This window comes from Moschus berezovskii, chromosome 27, assembly GCF_049115385.1.
Source record: "Moschus berezovskii isolate FMDL1 chromosome 27, NW_MosBer_1.0, whole genome shotgun sequence".
Classification (NCBI taxonomy): domain Eukaryota; kingdom Metazoa; phylum Chordata; class Mammalia; order Artiodactyla; family Moschidae; genus Moschus; species Moschus berezovskii.
In genome coordinates, this window is record NC_142486.1 from 2,676,184 (window position 1) to 2,696,891 (window position 20,708).

The 20,708-nt window shown below is 53.5% G+C and overlaps 1 protein-coding gene across 5 annotated transcripts in view; it reads left to right on the forward strand.

The window, feature by feature from the left end:
- Positions 1 to 20,708, forward strand: part of SDK1 (sidekick cell adhesion molecule 1) — a 728,747-nt gene that overhangs the window by 538,322 nt on the left and 169,717 nt on the right. For all 5 annotated transcript variants that reach the window (XM_055410401.2, XM_055410402.2, XM_055410400.2 and 2 more), the window contains exons 6-11: positions 4,060 to 4,171; positions 4,795 to 4,985; positions 12,534 to 12,617; positions 15,942 to 16,136; positions 18,200 to 18,316; positions 19,533 to 19,700. In XM_055410401.2, the coding sequence (XP_055266376.2) occupies positions 4,060 to 4,171; positions 4,795 to 4,985; positions 12,534 to 12,617; positions 15,942 to 16,136; positions 18,200 to 18,316; positions 19,533 to 19,700 (867 nt within the window). The remainder of the gene's footprint in view (positions 1 to 4,059; positions 4,172 to 4,794; positions 4,986 to 12,533; positions 12,618 to 15,941; positions 16,137 to 18,199; positions 18,317 to 19,532; positions 19,701 to 20,708) is intronic.

Sequence of the window (20,708 nt, forward strand, 5' to 3'; positions counted from 1 at the left end):
AGGGACTGTATATGAAGGGGCCGTGTGTACAGAGGGCCGACCATAGGTTGCATGGGCACCCATAACCCCAGCACTGCTCAGGGGCCGGCTGTACACCCTGAAGTGGATTTCTGGGCTATCCGGTAGTCCCATTTTCATTTCATTTGTTTATTTATTTATTTATTGAGGAATGGCAGCTGTTTTGAGAGGGGGTTGTGTGGGTAAGACAAGTGAGTGTCTCTCTTGGGAGCAGAGAGGCGGGGACCAAGCACAGAGGAACAGCCAGAGCTGCTGACGAGCCTGGAGACTGAGGGGCCTCCCGCCTCCAAGGCGGCCTACGGCCTGTACCACCTTCACCCTGGTCCTGCCCTCAGACCCGGCAGGGCCCTCTCCCAGCTCAGCCGTACCATCATGCCCACATCCAGTCCACCCACACAGCGTGCGGCTCTACTTGAGAACATCCCGCTTCTGTCACACCTCCACCACCCAGTCCAAACGTGGCTGTCTCCCACGGGCTCATGGGCTCACCAGGTTGGCTTCCCGCACCCTCCTGTGCCCTCCTCAGTCCCCAGAGTTCGAGCTTTTGCGTCTGGATGCCTGCAGCTGATTCCTCCCTTCAGGCTCTCAGTCAGCACCTCCCGCCTCCCTGCCGGCTCCCCCAGCCGGTGTGGCTTGCGTCCATCCCCACTAGGCTGTCCCCCGAGGGCACAGTCTTGACTGCCAGGCATCGGGGTGTCTGCCCTTCATCTGCTGTATCTGAAGTAATTCCACAGCTTAGCAGTTCAGGTAGACTTTGAACTTTTTTTTTTCTCCCCATCTGAGAGATCCAATCTTCTTTAAATGTACTTTTTAATTAAATGCAACCCGGACAGCTCTCGCCACTCAGCCTCTCTGATGACTGAGGGTTTCCTGTGGGAGAAGCCGGCTCAGATGGGGCCCCAGGTCCCCCTGCCAGGAACCTTTCTTCCCGGGACTACAAAGCATTTGCCTTTCTGCCTTTGAAGCTGCCTGGTGCCCAGTGCTGCTGACCTCAGCAGAATCCCTCTTCTTGAGCCTATGTCTCCACCTACACCAGCCTGGGAAACATTCAGGGAAGATGCTACAGTAAAGTCTCAGTTAAGGAAATGCTTAGGGGAAGGAGCGTTCTAGTTAATTTAATTTTTGGTTAACTGAGCACAGCCAGTTTTTATTGGGAGAGGCTTTGTCATATAAAAGAAAGATTATGAACTTAGGATGAAGACATTTGTGTTTAAAATCTATTGTCTGCCATCTGAAGTCACGTGACTTTGGGGCTCAATTTTCTCATCCGTAAAACGGGGGTGCTAATAGCCATCTTAATAGCTTGTTGTTAGATTAAACGGGGCAACATTTGTCAATGTGAACATGTAGCAGAGTTGGGCGGCCGTGTGGGGACTCGGCGAAACACGCTTTCCTTCCCGCTTCCTGTTTTGTTTTCATTTTTCTTGGAAGTAATTCTTACTACACTGGCATATGGTTTTTTAAACATGTTTTTTAATGCAGAACACTGGAGGAGAAGGTCATTTTCCTGGCAGTGGTAATAGTGACTCGTTATTGTAGAATATTTATGAAAAATTAACCAATCGTTGAGCGTATGTGGAGTGCTTACTGTATCTCAGGTGCCGTGGGGATCGCAGAAGTGAAGAGGTCATTTTATTCTTTTTAAAATGCTCGGGTAGTCTTTGCACTTTTCTGCTGAGAGTTGAATGTGGGGGCGGGGGAAACTGGTAGAAATGTCAGCTTGGCAGGTTAAAAATGCACAACTGTGGTTTCCTCTCCCTAAAAAGGAGCAAAAGCCCGTTGAGAAGCAAACCTGGGTTCCAAGGCAAGAAGGAGCCGTTTGTGGGTGAGAGATGAGAAGAGTGTCCGGATGGAGGAGTAATAACCCTGGGGCGGGGGAAAGGGGCCTCGGCTCGGGGACACCCAGGACAGACGTGGCCACCGTGGGGCTGCTGGTGACAGCGAGGAGCGGGGGTCAGTCCGTGGCTTCTGTCTGGAGCGGTCTGCTCCCTGCTTCCCACCCTGTGCAGAGTGCTCAGCAGGTAAAGCAGATGGACAGGCAGACCGACAGACAGACAGCTGAGGCGCCCTCCTTCTGAGCGGGAACGGCTCTGGAGGAAGGAGCTCTGTGCTCCGGGGTTCGAGGCCCCCTGGGAGCAGCCCTGAGCTCCCCGCCCAATTGAAGCCAGGTAGCCCGTCGACAAGTCACAGAGTTCATGTTTGGGAGGTGCGGCGGGCTGTTCCATTTTAAGTCTCTCTTTGCTGTTCTGTTTAATCCGCGTGCTCACACAGGTTTGAGGATGGGCTGACGCGTCCCAGCCCCAAGTGCGACTGCTCACGCGACCTGTCCTGCCGACCCAGCAGCTGAGGGGCCTTGAGCTCCTGTCGTCGTGTTGGGGCAGTGAGAGCTACAGCAACAGAAGTCCCCGTCCCGGATGAATCCCCGATAACAACAGCTTCCTCCTTCCCTCTGCTGGGGGTCCCGGCCGTGTCCGGTTCGCCCGTCCCCAGGCTGTGGGCTGGGCGCTGGGCCGCCGCCACCCGGGTCGGTGGGCCGTCGGGGGCCTGTCTCCGGGGACCGTCCCCCCGGGCTGGCGGGACAAGTGCTGAGCACGGGCTCGGCTCGGGCGCCCGGCCAGGGCGATTAACGCCAAATTAGCACCTTGCTCAGCGACCTCCCGGCGCCCTGCCGCTCTCCTCCACGCCACACGACCCTGTGCAAACATTAGCTCCTCGGGTCGTTTCTCCTCATCAGCAGCTTTCACAGATGACAGGCAGGCTGCGCATGTGACCGGCGTTCCCGAGCCCTTGTCCTTTGTCACGAACGTCGCCTGTACGGGAGATCTGATCCAGCCCCCGGGCCCCGCGGTGCCACCCGCACAGGGTGCCGGCTGTGGGGACGGCAGGCCGCCCGGGGCTCTCCAGGAGGCCTGAGGGTCCACGAGGCAGCCTCCCGTCAGCACGGTCGATATATAGGTTTGGAAAACGATTTGTTGATTCTGCCTGCAGCAAGCTTTTTTTTTTTTTTAATTCACATGAACCTTTCATTCCAACATCTCGTACCGGTGGGTCAGTGAGCGCGGACTCAGCGCTGTGGGACTGTGGCTAGAGGGCGGCCGTCTTTCCTCGTCTCCTCTCTCCACGGCCCTGCCCGCGCTGCCCGCGGCGGAACCGACCAGGGAGCCCCTCAGCCGCGCGCGTGGGGGGCGCGTCTCTGCAGCGTCACGTCCTCTGGGAAGCATTTTGCATTTGCCGTGATGTCCGTTTATTTTTCATTTCCAGTCTTCCCTGTCTCCACCCTTTATTGAAATTCCTCTTCTCGAAATGTTTGATCCGTCTTCGTTTTCCCTGGATAAACAGTAGCAATGCACAGTGTGCGCAGTTTAATTTTGATATTACACATATTTGAGAGAAGAGTTGCAAAACCAGCTCGTATTTTTTTCTGCCTTGCCACCAGAGGGATGAACTGAATTATTTATAGCTTGACACTCACAACAGAGATGGAACCAGGGTGTTTACGCTTCAGACAGAGAGGACCGCACTGAGTGCTTGGTTCGTGGGATGTGTTTGCTCCGGGGTCACGTTTGGGCCCATATCAGAGACCGTCCACTTCCCAACCACACACGTACCCATGAGAGGGCCTGATCCATGAGATAGTTGTGGAACTGGGTGGATTTGAAAGTAGTGGCTAGACCAGGTACCTCAATCAGCAAAGTCTTTAATTGATGAATAAGGTCGGCAGTGGGACATGTGCGGCAGTGTGAAGGCCGTCTTGAGCACAGTGTGCAGAGGGGCAGCAAGAGCACCCAGTTCCCGGGGCTTCTGGGCAGGACGTGGGCTCACGGGCTGTGGGCTCCAACCCTGGCTCCTACGGTCAAAAACGCCCAACTGGGGCCCCAGGGAGGGCTCCTTGGGGCTGGGTCTTGTCCGGAGACACTGGCTGTCCTGTGGGAGTGGCTGGACGAGACTCCTGTCCGTGCCCCACCCTCACTTCACGTTCCTGCCCCCACCCCGGCTGTGCTCCAGAGGCCCCATTCATGGCTTCTGCTTTCTCTGTCACAGGAGACGCTGGCACGCCTGAAGCCATGGCCCCTGTCATCGTGGTCCCCCCGAGCAACAGGAGTGTGGTGGCCGGGTCCAGCGAGACCACCTTGGAGTGCATCGCCAACGCCAGGTACACAGCTGGTCCCCCACCTGCTGGGTGTGGCCTGCTCCCCCAGCAACAGTAGACTTGGTCCCACAGCCAGGCTGTGGGCACAGCGCATCATGGAAAGATCGCGTGGACCTTTCCCAGGCCTTGTTCTGCAGCATTTATGTTGGGTGTAACATTTATACTAGAAGTCGGCGCTTTAACTGTGGGTCAGGTGGAGAGTATCCTCTGAGCCTCTGACTGAGGAGCGGAGGGGAGCTGAGGCCTCTGGGTGCAAAGGAAAGTGTTAACCCCTTCTCCTCGGCCGTCCTAGGTGTTCGCCACCCAGTTAGAGGCCGCCCCACGCTCGAGTCCCTGGGATCAGGCTTCCCATGAAGCGTGTCCCCAGCAGTATTTATTTTAAACATTCTTTTCCGGAGCCAGTGGAACCATTAGCACTTATGGGCCATTGCTGCTGCAATGAGCTTTCCTTGTTCAGCAGCCCTTGAGCAGAATGTGTCATCCGCGGGTGCCATGAGGGAGCAGGGCTGTATCTGGATGGGTTTTTAAGTGCCCATTGTTCAGCCCACCATGGTTCCTGGTAGAATGATTATTATTGCCACCTACGCAATCCACAGTTATGTCGCCAGCGCCCCTCATTTTCACAGGCCCGTCGAGGAGCTGAGTGTGACCTGGACGAGAAACGGGATGAGGATCACCAGCGGGCTCCACAGCTTCGGGAGGCGCCTCACCATCAGCAGCCCGACCTCCTCGGACACCGGGATGTACGTCTGTGAGGTGGCCCTGCCCGGCAGCACTTTCGAGCCCGCCAGAGCCAAAGCCTTCCTTTCTGTCATAGGTAAGGCTCAGACGGGGAGTGGCCGCACACCTCAGTCTGGGAAAACAGTGTACCTAACTCCTGTATTCCATTCACTTTATTTTTAACTCAGCACATGGAGGTGAAGTTTGCCTCCCAGATCCAGCCTGTTCTTCTTTCCCAAGAACATAAACGCATTCAATCCAAAGAGCTGATGTTCTGAATACTTCCGAGAAATGTTCTTCTGAAAACTTCCAATCGTAAAGCTTGGAAAATAGAGTGTCAAGATCCTTGGCATATTTATCGCCTTCGGATGCTGGTCTTTCTGCCACGAGGCTTTTCTATAACTCTTATTTGTCTGTTCTGATCAGTGTTCAGAGATTGATCTATTACCATTATTTTTTTTACTTTCTGACCCAGAATAAAATCAGAAAGTCTTCAATGTTCCCTTTTGTTAAACTGAAAAGCGAGAACAGAGAGGTGTCCTAAGACCACGAGTCATTCTGAAATCGAGGAGGAGACACGATTAGGCGCGTTCCAGCTGCTCTAAACCCTGGGAAATGCCGGTGTTTAGGAGGTGTACATGGTACGCCAACTAAGGGGATCCTCCGTCTGTTTTCAGCTTATGCTAAGATTGTGCTGTGTCACCAGGCAGGGCCTGCGGTTCTTGCGTCTTTTAAGCCCCCGTTAGGACCCGCAGTGGTTGCGGTCACTGTCATAGTGGCCTGTCCAGGAGTGCTGGCCACTGCCGATGAGCGGTGCCCATGGGGTCGGCCCAGGCGGGAGGGCCCCTGCTTCTCTCTGAGGATGAGGCGGGTGAGGATGGGAGGGGAAGGCTGTCAGGAGCAGAAAGCCTCCGAGAGCAGTCACTCCTCATACATTAATCACAGACCCTGCAGTCTGCCTCTTCGCCAACTAAGAAAGAGCAGAAGCCTGTGTCTTCACAAGAAGTTAGCGAGTGTGAAGAAGTGCTGCGTAAAAGGCGGTTCACGTCGCGCTCCTTTCAGTCATGAGGAGGTGGCTCTGTGGCCCGAGAATGACTGTCGAGTGCACGTGATGCGCGCCTGTCAGCCGCTCTGAAAGACACGCACGAACGTTAAAAGCATCGGCAAGGCAGGTCTGAGTCAGGAATCACTGCAGATTCTACACCAGGGAGCCGGGCTGGCTCTCTGCTGCCGTTCTCATCCACACTTCACAGTGGTCCATACCGCACCCCGTTTCCTGAGGGGGACCGTTCTTTCCAGGGTGACCTACAGCCGTGTGAACGCAGCACGTCACAGGCAGAGCCCAAATTAAAGTCAGTGACGTTTAAGTCTCCAGACAACGGGGCTGTGTTGTGTTAAAACGTTTTTTGTTGTTATTGTTCAGTCACTCAGTCGTGTATGACTCAGCGACCCCATGGACTGCACGCCAGGCTTCCCTGTCCTTCACTGTCTCCCGGAGCTTGCTCAAACTCACATCCATTGAGTCGGTGATGCCGTCCAACCGTCTCATCCTCTGTCGTCCCCTTCAGCTCCTGCCTTCAATATTTCCCAGCATCAGGGTCTTTTCTGATGAGTCGGCTCTTTGCATCAGATGGCCAAAGTATAACATTTGTTTCCGTCATAATTCCCTTTTAAAAATATTTAAATTGGTCACGGGAACTTGGTTCTGCATTTCCATCTGGATTCCAGAGCAGATTGTTACTGTATTCTCCGAGTTGCCACCTCTCCGTATTCCGGCTTTTAAAGGTACATGGACACACTTGCATCTTTATGATGTTGATTTAAATCCCCTTTATTCATAAGAATTTGCTGTGACAGGTGGGATTTTGTGGTTGAGTCCTGGGAAGGCCCTGAAGGGCCTCTGTTAGTTCAGAGTGATTTGGGAGATTACAGCCCCGAGCCGCAGCACGGTGGAGGGAGGGGTTCTCGAGAAACATGGGGCCCGGCTCCGCGGCGCTGTCACAGGGGAACCATGCAGGTAGCCGTCACCATGAATGTACAGATGAAAGGGAGCAGACCCAGGTTGGCTCCCCGTTGCTTTATTTCAAACTGGTGAGACCAGACAGGCGAGTTGTGGCTGCCTACCCCGCCCGCCAGCTCCCCCACTGGGTTGCTTCATTTCTGAGGTTTAAATAGGAACATGGGGTCTGACTACAGCAGTGTCACGGGCGTGACTTTCCCGGGGAACGTGGCCTCCTGGGCTTGGCGAGCCGTGTTCTCCTCCACCTGCCCTGCCTCGGGGTCCTTTTTCTTTTCTGGCCATGGGGCCTGGGTGCCCGCTGTCTGGTGTCAGGGTATTCAGTATGTGGGCCCAGGGTGCCTGCTCTGTGGCGGGTTGGAAGTGCTGGAATTAAGCCCCCAGGAGCATGTTTGTCCTGCACTGCAGGGCCTGGTGGGGAGAAGGGAGAACTTGGAGACCAGGAAGATGCATGTTCACCCCTAAAGGAGTGTTAGGCTCCTGAGGCCTGTGGTCATCTCCTCTCTCTCTCCTCAGGCAGGGGGTTTCTAAGTGTCATCTCTGAAATTATATCAGGTCCCAAAAGCACAGAGATGACACATTCTTCCTTGAAGCAGCGTCCAGCGTGGCAGGAAGACCGCCATCTGGATACATCACAGAGATGTGGGCCATCAGCTCCAGGGCTCGTGGCCGAGGTGGGGGCGGGCAGACCCAGCCCGCGGAGGTCAGGGAGGCTCTGCAGGAGAAGGAGCAGGAGGTCTGGCCCTGCAGATCGAGTCTGAATTCTCCAGCGAAGCGACTTGAGAAAGACATTCCTGCGAAGGACCCAGGACGAGTGGGCGGCCTCTGTGTTGCTCAGGCGAGAAAGGACCACAAACTCAACACCTCAAACTAACACAGACGTGTCGCCTCCCGGTTCCAGCCTCCGAAGGCTGCGGCCAAGGCTGTACTGGTCTGGGCTGTTGTCCAGAAGCTCTGAGAGGGTCCACCTCCCAGCTCGCCCAGGGGCTGGCAGATTCAGTTCATGAGGCTGTGAGACTGGGCCTTGTTTGCTTCCAAGCTGTTGAAGGGTCATTCTTGGGTTCTGGAGGCAGCCAGCATCCCTGGCCGCAGCCACCTCCGTCTTCAGAGTCAGCGGCAGGCCGGGTCCTCACACCACAGACCTCTGACCTCCCTTCCTGCCGTCCCTCCCACTTCCAGCCGGAGAAGGTTCTCTGCTTTTAAAGGTTCCTGTGATGAGGATGGGTCCACCCAGCGGATCTAAAGTCTCCCCATTTTTAGATCGATGACCTCAATGACGCCGGCAGAGCCCTCCCCGCCATGTGGTGAAGCGTGTTCTTGGGCACCACTGACTGGGGGTGGACGCCTTCGGGGGGCATCCTTCACACCCCGGCGGGCAGAGGCACCAGCGTGTGGATGATGATCGCGAGTCAAGGGCCCACCCTGGGCTCTGCCACGTCCTGAGGCGGCGGCTCTGGGGGTGGGGTGGGGGGGCGGGCGGCTGAGGGAGCATCTCGGGGCCGTGCAGTGAGCCCTGCTCAGGATGGGCCCTGCAGCTCAGGCCGAGGGGTGCAGGGAGGGGAGAAACTGAAGCCCAGCGTCAGGGGCGGGAGAGCTGGAGGGGTCCTCACAGGGGGCTCCCCAGGGGTGTCCCTGCCTCCAGCTCTGAGGAGCTTCTGCTGATCAGAAGGTCAGGCCCTCTGCCTGTGGCCCCCGGCAGAGGTCAGGGACCATCTGCATGGCCGGCCTCTCCTAACTCACTGTGTCCACAGGACGAGAATGTTTTCCTGGTGTCTTCATACTGTTTCGAAAGAGACGAAAGCTTAGTGTCAGTCCCGGTTTTACTGGCTGCGGTTGTGGTCCGCTTTTAGAAGTCGAGTGTGTGCCTTCCTTGGCAGGGCACCCGTTCTGCAACAGGGCTGTCGCCGACGAGCTGGGACACGCACTTGCCCTGAGAAGTCCTCGGGGGCCGCCTCGTTCACAGCAGGCTCTCCCCGCCAGGCTCCTCAGTGTCTCTCGCTTGCTGTGCCCAGTGATCTCCCCATCTGCCCCCCTTGCAGCCGATGGAAGTGGCTGAGGGTGGAGAGGAGAGTGGAGGGGGAGACGTAATGGGCAGAGGCAGGCACGACCATCGGAAGCCCTGAGGGTCTGAGGCCTTGGGCAGCCCCGCAGCTGCTCTGCGTGCTCAGCCACCTGGAAGGCTTTCTGGGAGAGGCAGGAGACTCAGTAAATGAGTGAGCAGACCTGGCCTCCCTGGATTTCAGCCACTGAACCCTGCCTGGGGTTTGGCAGCAGAGGAGACAGTGCTTGGCCAGCTCCGGCAGGCCGCCCTCCCAGACGCGCCCAGGGAGCCTCGGGGTCGCAGAGCACGTGGAGCCGAGCGCCAGGGAGCTGGTCAGGCGGGGATGACGGTGCTCAGAGAAGAGCGGCCCTGGCCAGGCACCTGCAGTCCCAGAGCCAGGCCTTTGGTCAGCCTGGGCCAGCCGCGGGTCACTGTGTAAGGACGGCGCCTCCCTAGCATCTGGGAAGCACCGGACACTGCAGAGCCAGGAGAACAGCCCCAGGACATCGGTCGGGTTGCCAGTCAGCATCTGCAGTCGGCATCGCGGGGCTGTCTGGTCCCGTGGATGCTGAGCATCTTACTTGTGGGGTTTTCCCGTCAAAGTGTGACTCCTCTCGGGAGACCGTCAAGGGATGCTGAAAGAGAAAAACCAGTCCCTCGCAGCCAGTGCTGTGTGATTCCGTGTGCGCGACGTTCTTGAAGTGACAGCGGTAAAGAAACGGTGGGCAGTTAGGGTTACAAGAGGCCTGGGGCGGGACGTCGGGGAGGTCACGGCTACAGAAGGGCAGCATGGAGGGCGGGCCCATTCTGCATCTTGACTGCGGTGTGCGTGCAGACCCACATGAGTTGTAACAGTGCATGGGACCAAATACATACATGCGTGCAGCACGCGCGTGCACATGGGAACACACGGGAGTACAGGCAGGCCTGGGGGGTGGGTTCTGAATACACAAGGCTGCCCCTCCCACTGTGAGCGTCTTGGCTGGACTGTAGTTTTGCGGGAAACCGAGCAAAGGACATGGGGCGCTCTCGTCACGACTGCGCAGGGCTCTCCAGTGACCCCGAAGCAGCATGCGGCCAGTCACAGCAGACGCTGATGTTTTAACTTCATTCTTTCCTTCCCCTCGCCTCCCTGTAGCCAGACAACAGGGGGAGGTATTGACTTAGCATCCACACTGCCATCTGTTCCTGCTGCTAAGTGGTTAGTGCTGCTGGCGTCACTACTGGTGAAGGAGACATGGTGGAGTGTGTGTAATTGTGAGTGCACGTGTGAGTGCATGAGTGCGAAAGTGTAGTGTGTGTGTGTGCGTGTGAGTGCATGAGTGTGCAAGAGTGTGCATGTGCGTGTGCGAGTGCGTGCCTACATGTGTGCGTGCACATGTGTGTGTCCATGTGTGAGTGTGTGCGTGCACATGTGTGTGTCCATGTGTGAGTGTGTGTACATGTGTGTGTGCGTGAGCATGTGTGCGCATGTGTGCTTGTTTGCACGTGTGAGTGTCCATGTGTCTGTGCACAAGTGCGTGTGTGAGTGCGTGTGTGCACATGTGCCTGCATGTGTGTGTGTGTGCAAGTACATGTCTGCATGGGTGAGTGTGCATGTGTGTGTGCGTGTGTGTGTACATGTTTGTGCAAGTGTGCATTGAGTGCGAGAGTGTGAGTGTACATGTGTGCACATGTTGCTGCACGTGTGAGTGTGCATGTTTGCTTGTGTGCGTGAGTGTCCATGTGTCTGTGTGCAAGTGCGTGTGTGAGTGCGTGTGTGTGTCAGTGTGCGTGTGTGAGTGCGTGTGTGTGTGAGTTTGCGAGAGTGTGCGTGTGCACATGTTGCTGCACGTGTGAGTGTGCATGTTTGCTTGTGTGCATGAGTGTCCATGTGTCTGTGTGCAAGTGCGTGTGTGAGTGCGTGTGTGTGTCAGTGTGCGTGTGTGAGTGCGTGTGTGTGTGAGTTTGCGAGAGTGTGCGTGTGCACATGTTGTTGCACGTGTGAGTGTGCATGTGCGGCTGTGTGTGTGAGTGTGTGCGTGTGTGCATGTTTGCTTGTGTGCATGAGTGTCCATGTGTCTGTGTGCAAGTGCGTGTGTGTGTCAGTGTGCGTGTGTGAGTGTGTGTGTGTGTGAGTTTGCGAGAGTGTGCGTGTGCACATGTTGCTGCACGTGTGAGTGTGCATGTGCGGCTGTGTGTGTGTGTGTGCGAGTGTGAGTTTGCGAGAGTGTGCGTGTGCACATGTTGTTGCATGTGTGAGTGTGCATGTTTGCTTGTGTGCATGAGTGTCCATGTGTCTGTGTGCAAGTGCGTGTGTGTGTCAGTGTGCGTGTGTGAGTGCGTGTGTGTGTGAGTTTGCGAGAGTGTGCGTGTGCACATGTTGTTGCATGTGTGAGTGTGCATGTGTGGCTGTGTGTGTGAGTGTGTGCGTGTGTGCGGGCTGAAGACCAGCCTGCTGGTGGGGGATCTGCAGTATTCGTCGAGGCCTGGTCTACGCACACACAGCCAGGTGGAGAGTCTGCCCCCATCCGCAGTCGTGGCCTCGGCCAGACGGGCTCCTTCCAGCTGGTCGTTTCTGCCTGAGCGATGCAGTAATTGTAGGGTTGACACCTGACTGCTTCCAGGGAGGAGCTTTCAGCCTTGCCTCCTTCATCATGTCTCTGAAACACTGAAGTTTTCATTTCTCTGTTTCCACCTTTAGGTCCCACCCCGTTTAAAAATTTAGTCAGTACAGAAGGCAGGCCAAGCTACAGTATCCACAGTCACACAATTAGAGTTGGAAACAAACCTGTCTGGAAGACAGTACCCAGCAATTATCACAAGGAAAGCAAGTGACTAGCCTTGCTTATCATGATAATGAAGACACCTTAATACTCAACAAACTTGGCCATGCCGATGTTGATTTCCTGCTAAGTGAACCAAGAGAAATACTGCAATTCACTGTCCAAGGAAATTCATTGTTTAATACAACCACTGCTCTTCCGCTGTTCGTCCAACAGCAGGCAGGCCGGCCGGGTGTCTGGAGATATGCAAGTGTTGTGTTTCCTTTGCTGCTGAAGATGGATGAGAGGTCCATTTCCTTTCTTCTCTTAACTATGGTTTTGCCTTCCACTGAAGTATTAAATCTATATTTTGGAGAAGAACTGCTAAGACTTTGAAAAATATGTTAATAGTCTGCCCCGTTCCCTGATACAGGCCGGGCACCTGCCTGTGATGCTTTATGTGACAGGTTTTGTGAGTTGTTGTTTAGTTTAGACACTGAAGCAAACTAGCCTATAAAATACTGTGCTGTAAATATAAACCTTTATGAACCTCATGGGATAGTCCTTCTAAAATGTGAATTAAGATATTCCATGATTCAGACCCATAAACTGAAAAGTAGCCATTGCCCTGAGTAGTAATTTGCTTTCTGAAACCTTGGACTATAAATTGTCTTTGGACCCTGCTCACACTGAATTCTGAGTTTGTGTGCACGATGGTAGGTAGCTAATGAAGTTTTCAAAAATAGTTCTATAAAAGGAGTTCAAACTCTTTCAGGCTGTAAGGGTCTTCTGAAATATGTCTCTTTGGCTTAGGGGCTGTTTCGGTTTTTTTCTTGTTTAAAGAGCCACCCTATTTTACCGCGGAACCCGAGAGTCGGATATTAGCGGAAGTGGAAGAAAGCGTGGACATCGTGTGTGAAGCTGCGGGTGAGTGAGGGGAGCCGTGGGTGGGTGCAGGTGAGCCATAGGGGGTGGGGGAGCCGTGGGAGGGTGCACAGAGGCTGTAGGGAAGCCTCCACACGGTGGAGGAACAAGAGTGGCGTCTCCAGGGCAGAGCCATTGTCCGGGTAGCAGTGACAGGTGGATTGTGACGATGAGAAGTCAGACGCTTCCCCTGGAGCAGAACTCAGCTGCTGGGTGTGCAGCCTTGGGGAAGGTCTTTGATCTTGCTGAGCTTTTGTGTCCTTACCTGCAAAGCAGGGATAAGAATATTTACCCAAAGGAACAACCAGGAAGCCTTAACAGCATGTGTCCCAACAGAGAGAGACGAAGTCTTACCCTCCTGACTCCCTTCAGAGGCTCCGACTCCCCCAGAGTGAGCCTCCTAAGACTTGGGGTGGGAAGTTCGTTCTCATCCCCGGGGTGAGGGGGGCTGCTGACCACGTCCGCTCCGAGGGGAGAGAGATCATTCTAACTTCTTGAATAGGCAATCTTCCTGTTTTTCTGGACTTTCAGCTTTTGACTGACTTTTCTTCTGTCACGGGAGTGATTTGACCTCTTGCCTTGACCCCTCGCTGTCCATCGGTCCTGTTCCACGTCCAGCACACGTGTGGTCACTAGGCCTCCAGCAGGGCCAGGCTTTCTGTGGCGATTTCATCATCAAAACCGCGCAAGTGTCCTGGAGAGGGTCAGGGAACGAGAAGGACCTTTGACGTTAAGACCTGTGCGTCTTAAGGGTTTCAGCTCTTCGTCTAAGAGTTTGGGGTCTGAGTGTTTCCCAGCAGTTCTGGGAATCTTCAGAAAAGGACCCCCTTAGGCGCAGCGGCGGGAAGATGGAGGAGACCCTGTTGTAAAGTCCCCTCCTGGGGTCTGGCAAGGGTGCTGCTCACGGATCCCTGAACAGGCCAGTTTCAAACCCATGTCCACCAGCTCTCCATAGCCAGTGCTTAGGCCCGGACCCGAACAGATAGGACTGACCTGCAGGGAGGGAGCAGGGCTGCCCCTCAGGGTGGTGTAGAGGATCATCGTAGACACGGGCATCCAGTCCCCACCCCTCCATCCACTGAGCCTCCTGCAAAGGCAGCTCCGGCCCAGGGGAGTCGGTTCCTCGGGGGCTCTGGCCGCTGCCCCAGCAGCTCCCGGGGCGCCGTGTCCAGTGCCACTCTGCGCCCTTCTCTGTGACCGGCTTGACCCACATGCATGGTGCCAGGAGGGGAGAGGAGAGTCCTGTGAACTTCCCGGGGAGATCTTTCCTTACCGTGGCCCCATTGTTCTCACTTCTGTCTAAACACCAGTTTTTTAAGGCCAACAACTCTATGAAAGTGAAACTATAAAATATTTAGAGTGCTTATACTTTAGAAACAAGAGCCTGCCATACTGCTGGGATAAGATTTCTGTTTATGACATTAAATTGCCCCCAAATAGAACTATTCCTAGTTCCCTGTATACTAACAATTATTTTTCCATAAATGACAATGTTAGTCTCTCCCTTTGACAAGAAGATGCTTTTTTTGCATGATTTCTACAGAGTAAACTGCTTGTTAAGTACAGGCTTATAAATACATACTGAACAGGTCTTTCAACATTGCGTTGCCATCATATAATTTACTGCTTTCTTTTAATTTTGACAATGAAACCATAGCAGCATGCGAAGTGGTTATTCTTTATGAAAGCTACATCATGTAATTGCTATTATGAGACTTTACATGAAGTGGTTATGCTTTTACCTTCAAATGAATTTTTTTAAATTTCCTGATTTAATGAAAAGTGACAGGAAACATAATGAAGGCGAAGAACAGAATCTGAGAATACATTGTCTTGAAATATTCCACGACATTAACTTTATTTATTAAAGAAGACATCTTACACCTACACAGTATCATAAGTCAATGGATCCGAGTGTGCCTTTCAGCGTGAATTGTGTCGAGATGTTTTATTTAAATTCATTTTCTATTTAGGGAAGCTGAGGCACGGAAGGATCCAAGATCTAGAAATAAGCCAGGTGCTTCCGCATTTTTCCGACAGCCAGCGTACTGTGCCCACGGCAGCCCAGGACCCTGTTCCGAGTGACTCGGTCTGTTCCGTGGACGGTTTCTCTGGTCCACCCTCTTGGGTGGCCTGACCCTTCTTGGGTTCAGAAGGAAGGAGCAGGGAAGCAGTCTTCCCTTTGCCGGTTCCCCAAGGATCTAAGGGAACTGAGAGGAGGGCCTGGTACATCCCAGGCAGCAAAGCCACCAGGGGCAGTGCATCATTATCCGGCCGCCTGGCCACCTGCACTGACCACACCCATTTGGGAGACAAGCAACAGAAGTCCTCGTGCACTTGGGCCAAGGACAAGCCTGTCATTTACAAGCCAGGTTCTGCCCCGTGGCCTTGTCCACCGAGTACACCCGCCTGACGAACCCCAAGCCTCCTTCCAGGTGGCGAGGCTGTGTGCAGCTCCAGTCCCACTGCTCGGGGGTCTTGGCCTCCCCTGTGACATCACCCAGATGAGGAGGGGGCAGCCGGGAGGGGAGGCTGGGTCTTGAGCCTCCGTCTGACGCTAGCCCAGCCCTCTCTTGGGTGCAGGTGTGGGAGCATCCCCCCCACCCCGTCATCTCTGCACCAGCCTGGTCTCGGGGCCACGGTGACGTCTCCCGAATCCACAACCTGGACCAGATGCTTCTCGCACACTTGCTGTTTGAGCTCACCCACCAGGCCCCCAGTGCGTGGATCAGTGACTGATCCATGTGATTGATCAGTGCATGGATCAGGAGTGCGTGGATCGGTGACCCCGACACCTGGGATGGGCTGCTGTAGTCCTGGGCTGTGTGGTGAGCACACGCCCTGGGCCGGGCGCCGGGAGGAGCTTATGTGCTGTTATCGGTCTTCGCAGTCACCTTCGAGGCGGGACAGCACTTCCTTCCTGAGTCCCAGGGAATGGGGAAGAGGAGGGCTTACCTGCCCTGCCCAAAGGCACAGCTTGGAGGGGGCACCTGTCTCCCACCCTGGTGACCCTTTCCCAACCCCCACGACACAGAGGCGGGCACCGCAGGGCCAGGGGCCTTCCTCCCAGCGCTGTCTGAGGTCAGTCACAGCCGTACCCATAGGACAAGGGCAGGGCCGGCCGCAGGAAGAGCTGGAAGGGCCTGCAGGCCCCTCCCTGTCTTCATGGAAGATAAGAACACCACCCGACCGGGTGCTTGGAGGGCCGAGGAGGTGCCCGGTGAAATGCCACTGTTCTACCTTGGAGCCGTTTTGCCTCAGTCCTCTCGTAGCAGTTCTTGAGATTTAGTGAGTTTTAAATGCCCGACTGTTTCCACTTCTCCGCAGGGGTCCCTCCTCCTGCCCTCCAGTGGTTCAAGGACGCCGTCTCCATCAACAAGCTCCAGAACCCTAGGTACCAAGTGCTGGCTGGCGGAGGCCTGCGCGTCCAGCAGCTGCGTCCAGAGGACTCGGGGATCTTCCAGTGCCTGGCCAGCAATGAGGGCGGGGAGGTCCAGACCCACACCTACCTGGACGTCACCAGTGAGTAGGCTTCCCTGCCCTCGCCCCATGGACACTCCGAGAACGCGGGTGTCTGTCCAGCCCAAATGCCCACACCCCGGTGACTTGAACGCTCTGCTCTATTTAGATGTAGAAGCAAAGTCCCCACCTTTCTGGACAGACCTGGAAAGACTAAGTGAACAGCTCATGCCTAATCTTCTTCTTTGGATCTTTTTTCACCTGTTTTTCTGTATTTATTCTCTTTTAGTGTTATTGAACAGTTATAGTTCTTTCGTGAGTTTCTTTTATGATCCATCAACAGAGATACTTTGCCACTATGGAAAATAAGATGAAGGTGTCTGTGGGTTTTCTCTTTAATCTCCCGTAGTTGCTTTTCTTCCAAAACAAGTAGAGTTTAGTGATTATGGAATTCTCATACTTGCCCTGTCTGGAAGCAAAATGCTGATGTCTCCAGGTGCGGGGGCCATTCAGGAAATCAAGTCACGGTCAGTGTGTGCACGGCCAGTGGCTCTTGTCAGCGATGACTCGGAAAAGACTGGCACAGTATTGAGATATTCATGCATGTGTTTTGCTAAACCAGGGGTCACTTCCTCTGACCTTGCCTAGGGTCAAATTTCCCCTCCGTTGTGGAGTCTAGGAAACCACTATCACTTTAGGCAGTAAAAAAGTATATAAGCTGGAAACTGAGTTTTGATCTATTAGAATTACTTGGGGATTCCCAGATGGCTTTGGTGGTAAGGAATCCATCTGCTAGTGCAGGAGACGACATAAGAGACACGGGTTTGATCCCTGGGTTGGGAAGTATTCTTGCCTGGAGAATCCCATGGACAAAGGAGCCTGGCGGGCTGTGGCCCAGGGGGTCTCAAAGGTTGAGACACGACCGAGTGTCTGAACGTGGAATTACTTAAGCCCATTCTGCAGCAGGGGGCCGGGGCGTGCAGGGCAGGGACTGTACAAAGCCAGATGTAACTTCTTTCGGCTTTCAGGGAGGTGATTTCTGTTGCCGCCACTCAGCTCTGCTGTCGTAACCTGAAGGCAGCACAGACAGGTCTGAGCAGACGGGGCTGCTCACAGGGCTCCGTTTACAGAAACAGGGACGGACTGGAGCGGGCCCAGGGTGGAGGCCGCAGACCCCGCTCTCATGGGAGACCCAGGGAGGACCACCTGATCCCACCCAGTCTCAGCTCAGGCCAGGCCACAGGGGTCTCAGGAGGATCAGTTTGGAAATTTAAATGAAAGTGCTGCTTAACCTGGTTCCCATGACAACTGGAGCATGAACAAATAAATACCTGTAATGATAATGCTGTGCATCTGTTTTGTAAGTGCAGGGCTTTGCAGAGCGATTTTTATTTTAATTAAAGCACTTTTCATGAAATAAAAATATAATGTGTAAAACAATCAGTATCTATTCCTGCACTTAACAAGCATTTACTGAGCACCCATGTCAGCTACTCTGGGTCTGTGGGGCTCAGGGACAAAGGTAAGATTCTTTTCTGAGGTCCTTAGAATCTGGTTATTTTAATGTTCAAGATGGATCCTAGGAAGCGTCAAAATGTCATCTCTTGGGTGATATTTAATATTCAGAAATTAGATCTTTCTCGTTTTTCTTTAAATAATGAAAGCAGCTTGTTTGATTTCTGTAAATAAATGTCCGTCTTATGTCCATCTTCTCTTTAACGTTCATCTGAAAACTCTGTGGTTCAGTGGTAAAGAACCCACCTGCCAATGCAGGGGACATTAGAGACATGGGTGGGTTGATCCCTGGGTTGGGAAGATCCCCTAGAGGAGGGCATGGCTACCCACTCCAGTACTCTGGCCTGGAGAATCCCATGGACAGAGGAGGCTGGCGGGCTACGGTCCACGGCGTCACAAAAGAGTCGGATGTGACTGACGCGGCTGAGCGTGCGTGCAGAAGCTCTCCTGCTCTGCCCCCTTGTGCAGGTGGAGGGTTACACTCAGCCCCTGAGGGTTTTCATCTTTTATCGCTGCAGCGCTGTCTGTGGCTAGTCTATTAGCACCCAGGCAGACGCCTCCTCCAGGCTGGCCTGAGCATTCCTGTCTCACTGTCCGCGTCCTCTGCCTAGATGTGGCCCCAGCCTTCACCCGGCTTCCGGTGGACACCACGGTGACCGACGGGATGACAGCCGTGCTCAGGTGTGAGGTGTCCGGGGCTCCCAGGCCGGCCATCGTGTGGAGGAGAGGTAGGTGGCTCGCACCTGCCTCGGGAGGTGAGCCCGGCGGGGCAGGCTCACCTCTGTTATTCCCACTCATCCTTCCACTCTGACAAGGAAGACCCCGGGGAGTCAGACGGGTGAGACCGCTCGAGCTCCGCGGAGCTCACCGTCCGAGGAGGAGGCACGTTTCCCTACCACGTGCGGACAGCTCTTTCCTCCTCCAGGCGCTCCGTCAGCGCCTTGGGCCGCGTGGCCCTCTTAAATCGGGGCGCCAGGTTTCAGCCCCTTTGTGACGGAGGGAGGTCACAGCTAGGAGCAGCCCTTTGTCACTTTAAGCAGGCTGCTTCCAGAGCAGCATCACCGGTGTCCTCAGCAGTGGGCGTGGGTGACACTCAGTCTGACTCTGTTTCCGTTCCCGTGAAGCGTGGAGTCACGTCCCAGGCTCATCACAGCAACCCCTGCCCAGCCCCATCCACACCTTAGGCGCGCCTGCCACTGGATGAATGGCACATGCGGTCCGTCCTTGACAAGCCCCGGCTGAATTGGGCTCCTCCCCGTAGATCAGGCTTGGTAGACTGTATCCAGGTGAAACCTCAAAACTTACACTTTTTTCTCACCCAGACAAGCCCTTGGTGGCTTGTCTTGAAGGGGCCTCAGCTTATAGACACAAAGATCCGGGAAGCTACCAATTAATCGGGAAGAGGGGGTTCTTTCATTTTAGATATTTTCTTGTTGTCTTTCCTGATTTAAAATGTAGTAATTGCTTTAGACAGAAAATTTATATAAAGAAAACTCAAAATCAGCCACTCAGAGGAAGCCATCACATTTATGGATAGTAATTTTTTTAAGTTTTTACTTTGTGTTGAAATTTAGCCAATTAGCAGTGTTGTGATAGTTTCAAGGGAACTCTAAGTGCTCTCCCCGCAAACTCCCCTCCCATCCAGGCTGCCACGTTAGGCTGAGCAGAGTTCCATGTGCTATCCAGTAGAAAGAGAGCAGAGTGTCCGTGTCCGTTCACGGGTCATAGTTGTTTTAACCAGGTCTCTCAGCATTGGACGCTTAGGGTCTTCCTGGCTTCGGTTATCCTAATGACTACTAAAGCAGGCTGCTTTGGTTACTTCCGAGCGCATGGTTTCCACTTTCTTCCGATTGTTTCCTCGCTGACCTCCCCGGCTGCGGCCATCGCGTCAGATCTCCTCACACGGTGCGGTTCTTACATTCCTGTTTCCTCTGTCGTCCGCAGGAGACCACATTCTGGCCAGCGGCTCTGTGCGGATCCCCAGGTTCATGCTTCTGGAGTCTGGGGGTCTGCAGATCGCCCCCGTCTTCATCCAGGACGCCGGCAACTACACCTGCCACGCAGCCAACTCAGAGGGCTCCCTTAGCGCGTCCGCCACGCTCACCGTGTGGAGTAAGGGCCAGGGCCCACGTGGGACAATCCGTTAATAATGGTTTAATCAGCGCATCGTCTGTGCTCAGGGATGTCAATATGCCCTTGGACTCCCTAACCTAATCAAAGGAGAATCATTATTTTTACAACTAATTTAGAGAAATCTGTTGAGCAATTAAGTTTTTTCAGCTTATAAAAGAATAATTAGAAAATGTATTCAAAGATTTAATGGGGACATTTCAGGAGAGATAAAAGGTTAACTTTTTAAAGTCAGCAGAGTAGGGATATTATGCCAAAGTAGCTCAAATAACAAAACTGAGAAGTTGGCTAATTTTATACAAATCACATGAGACAAATGGATCAAGAATTAAAATCCCAGGGGAAGTATTTTTCCCGTACTGTAATTATAACCAATTAAAGCATTCCTCATATATTAAGTATGGATGTTTCCTATGTGTAGGAGTGAACTATAACACAGGTTTCTGAAATGCAGAATAAATTGTTTTCCAGAACCTAGGGATTGGATTACCAAGTATTCAGCTTCACTGACTGATAAACTTTTCCCTCTCTGCTTCATCCATATCACTAAAACTTATTGTTCAAAACAGCCAGAAACAGTGCTTATTAACGGATTTTGATAAAGTCATCTATATGAGGAGAGAAACTTTTAACCGCACGAGTGAATAGTTTGTTAAAATGCCATCCTTGAAGAGAAACTAAAAAACAAACAATTGTGCTTTATTTCGTGTCTGGTTTACACTTCCATGAGGTGGTTGGCGTCCACTCTGATAAATGACCCTTCCTCATTATTAGGTGTTCTAAAGATATCACTAGCTTTTTTAAAAACCATGAGTACAGCGCCGCCACCACCCCTAATATTGTTAAATATTTACTAGAAAAGAGGTCTTGTTCCACGGGATAACCTAGTCTCTCAACCACATCTGACTCATCCAGCATCCCTGGAAATTAACCGTAAGTGTAAAAGCTTGTGGAAAACTGATGTCTGCATCTCTGTAGGTCATTCACCAG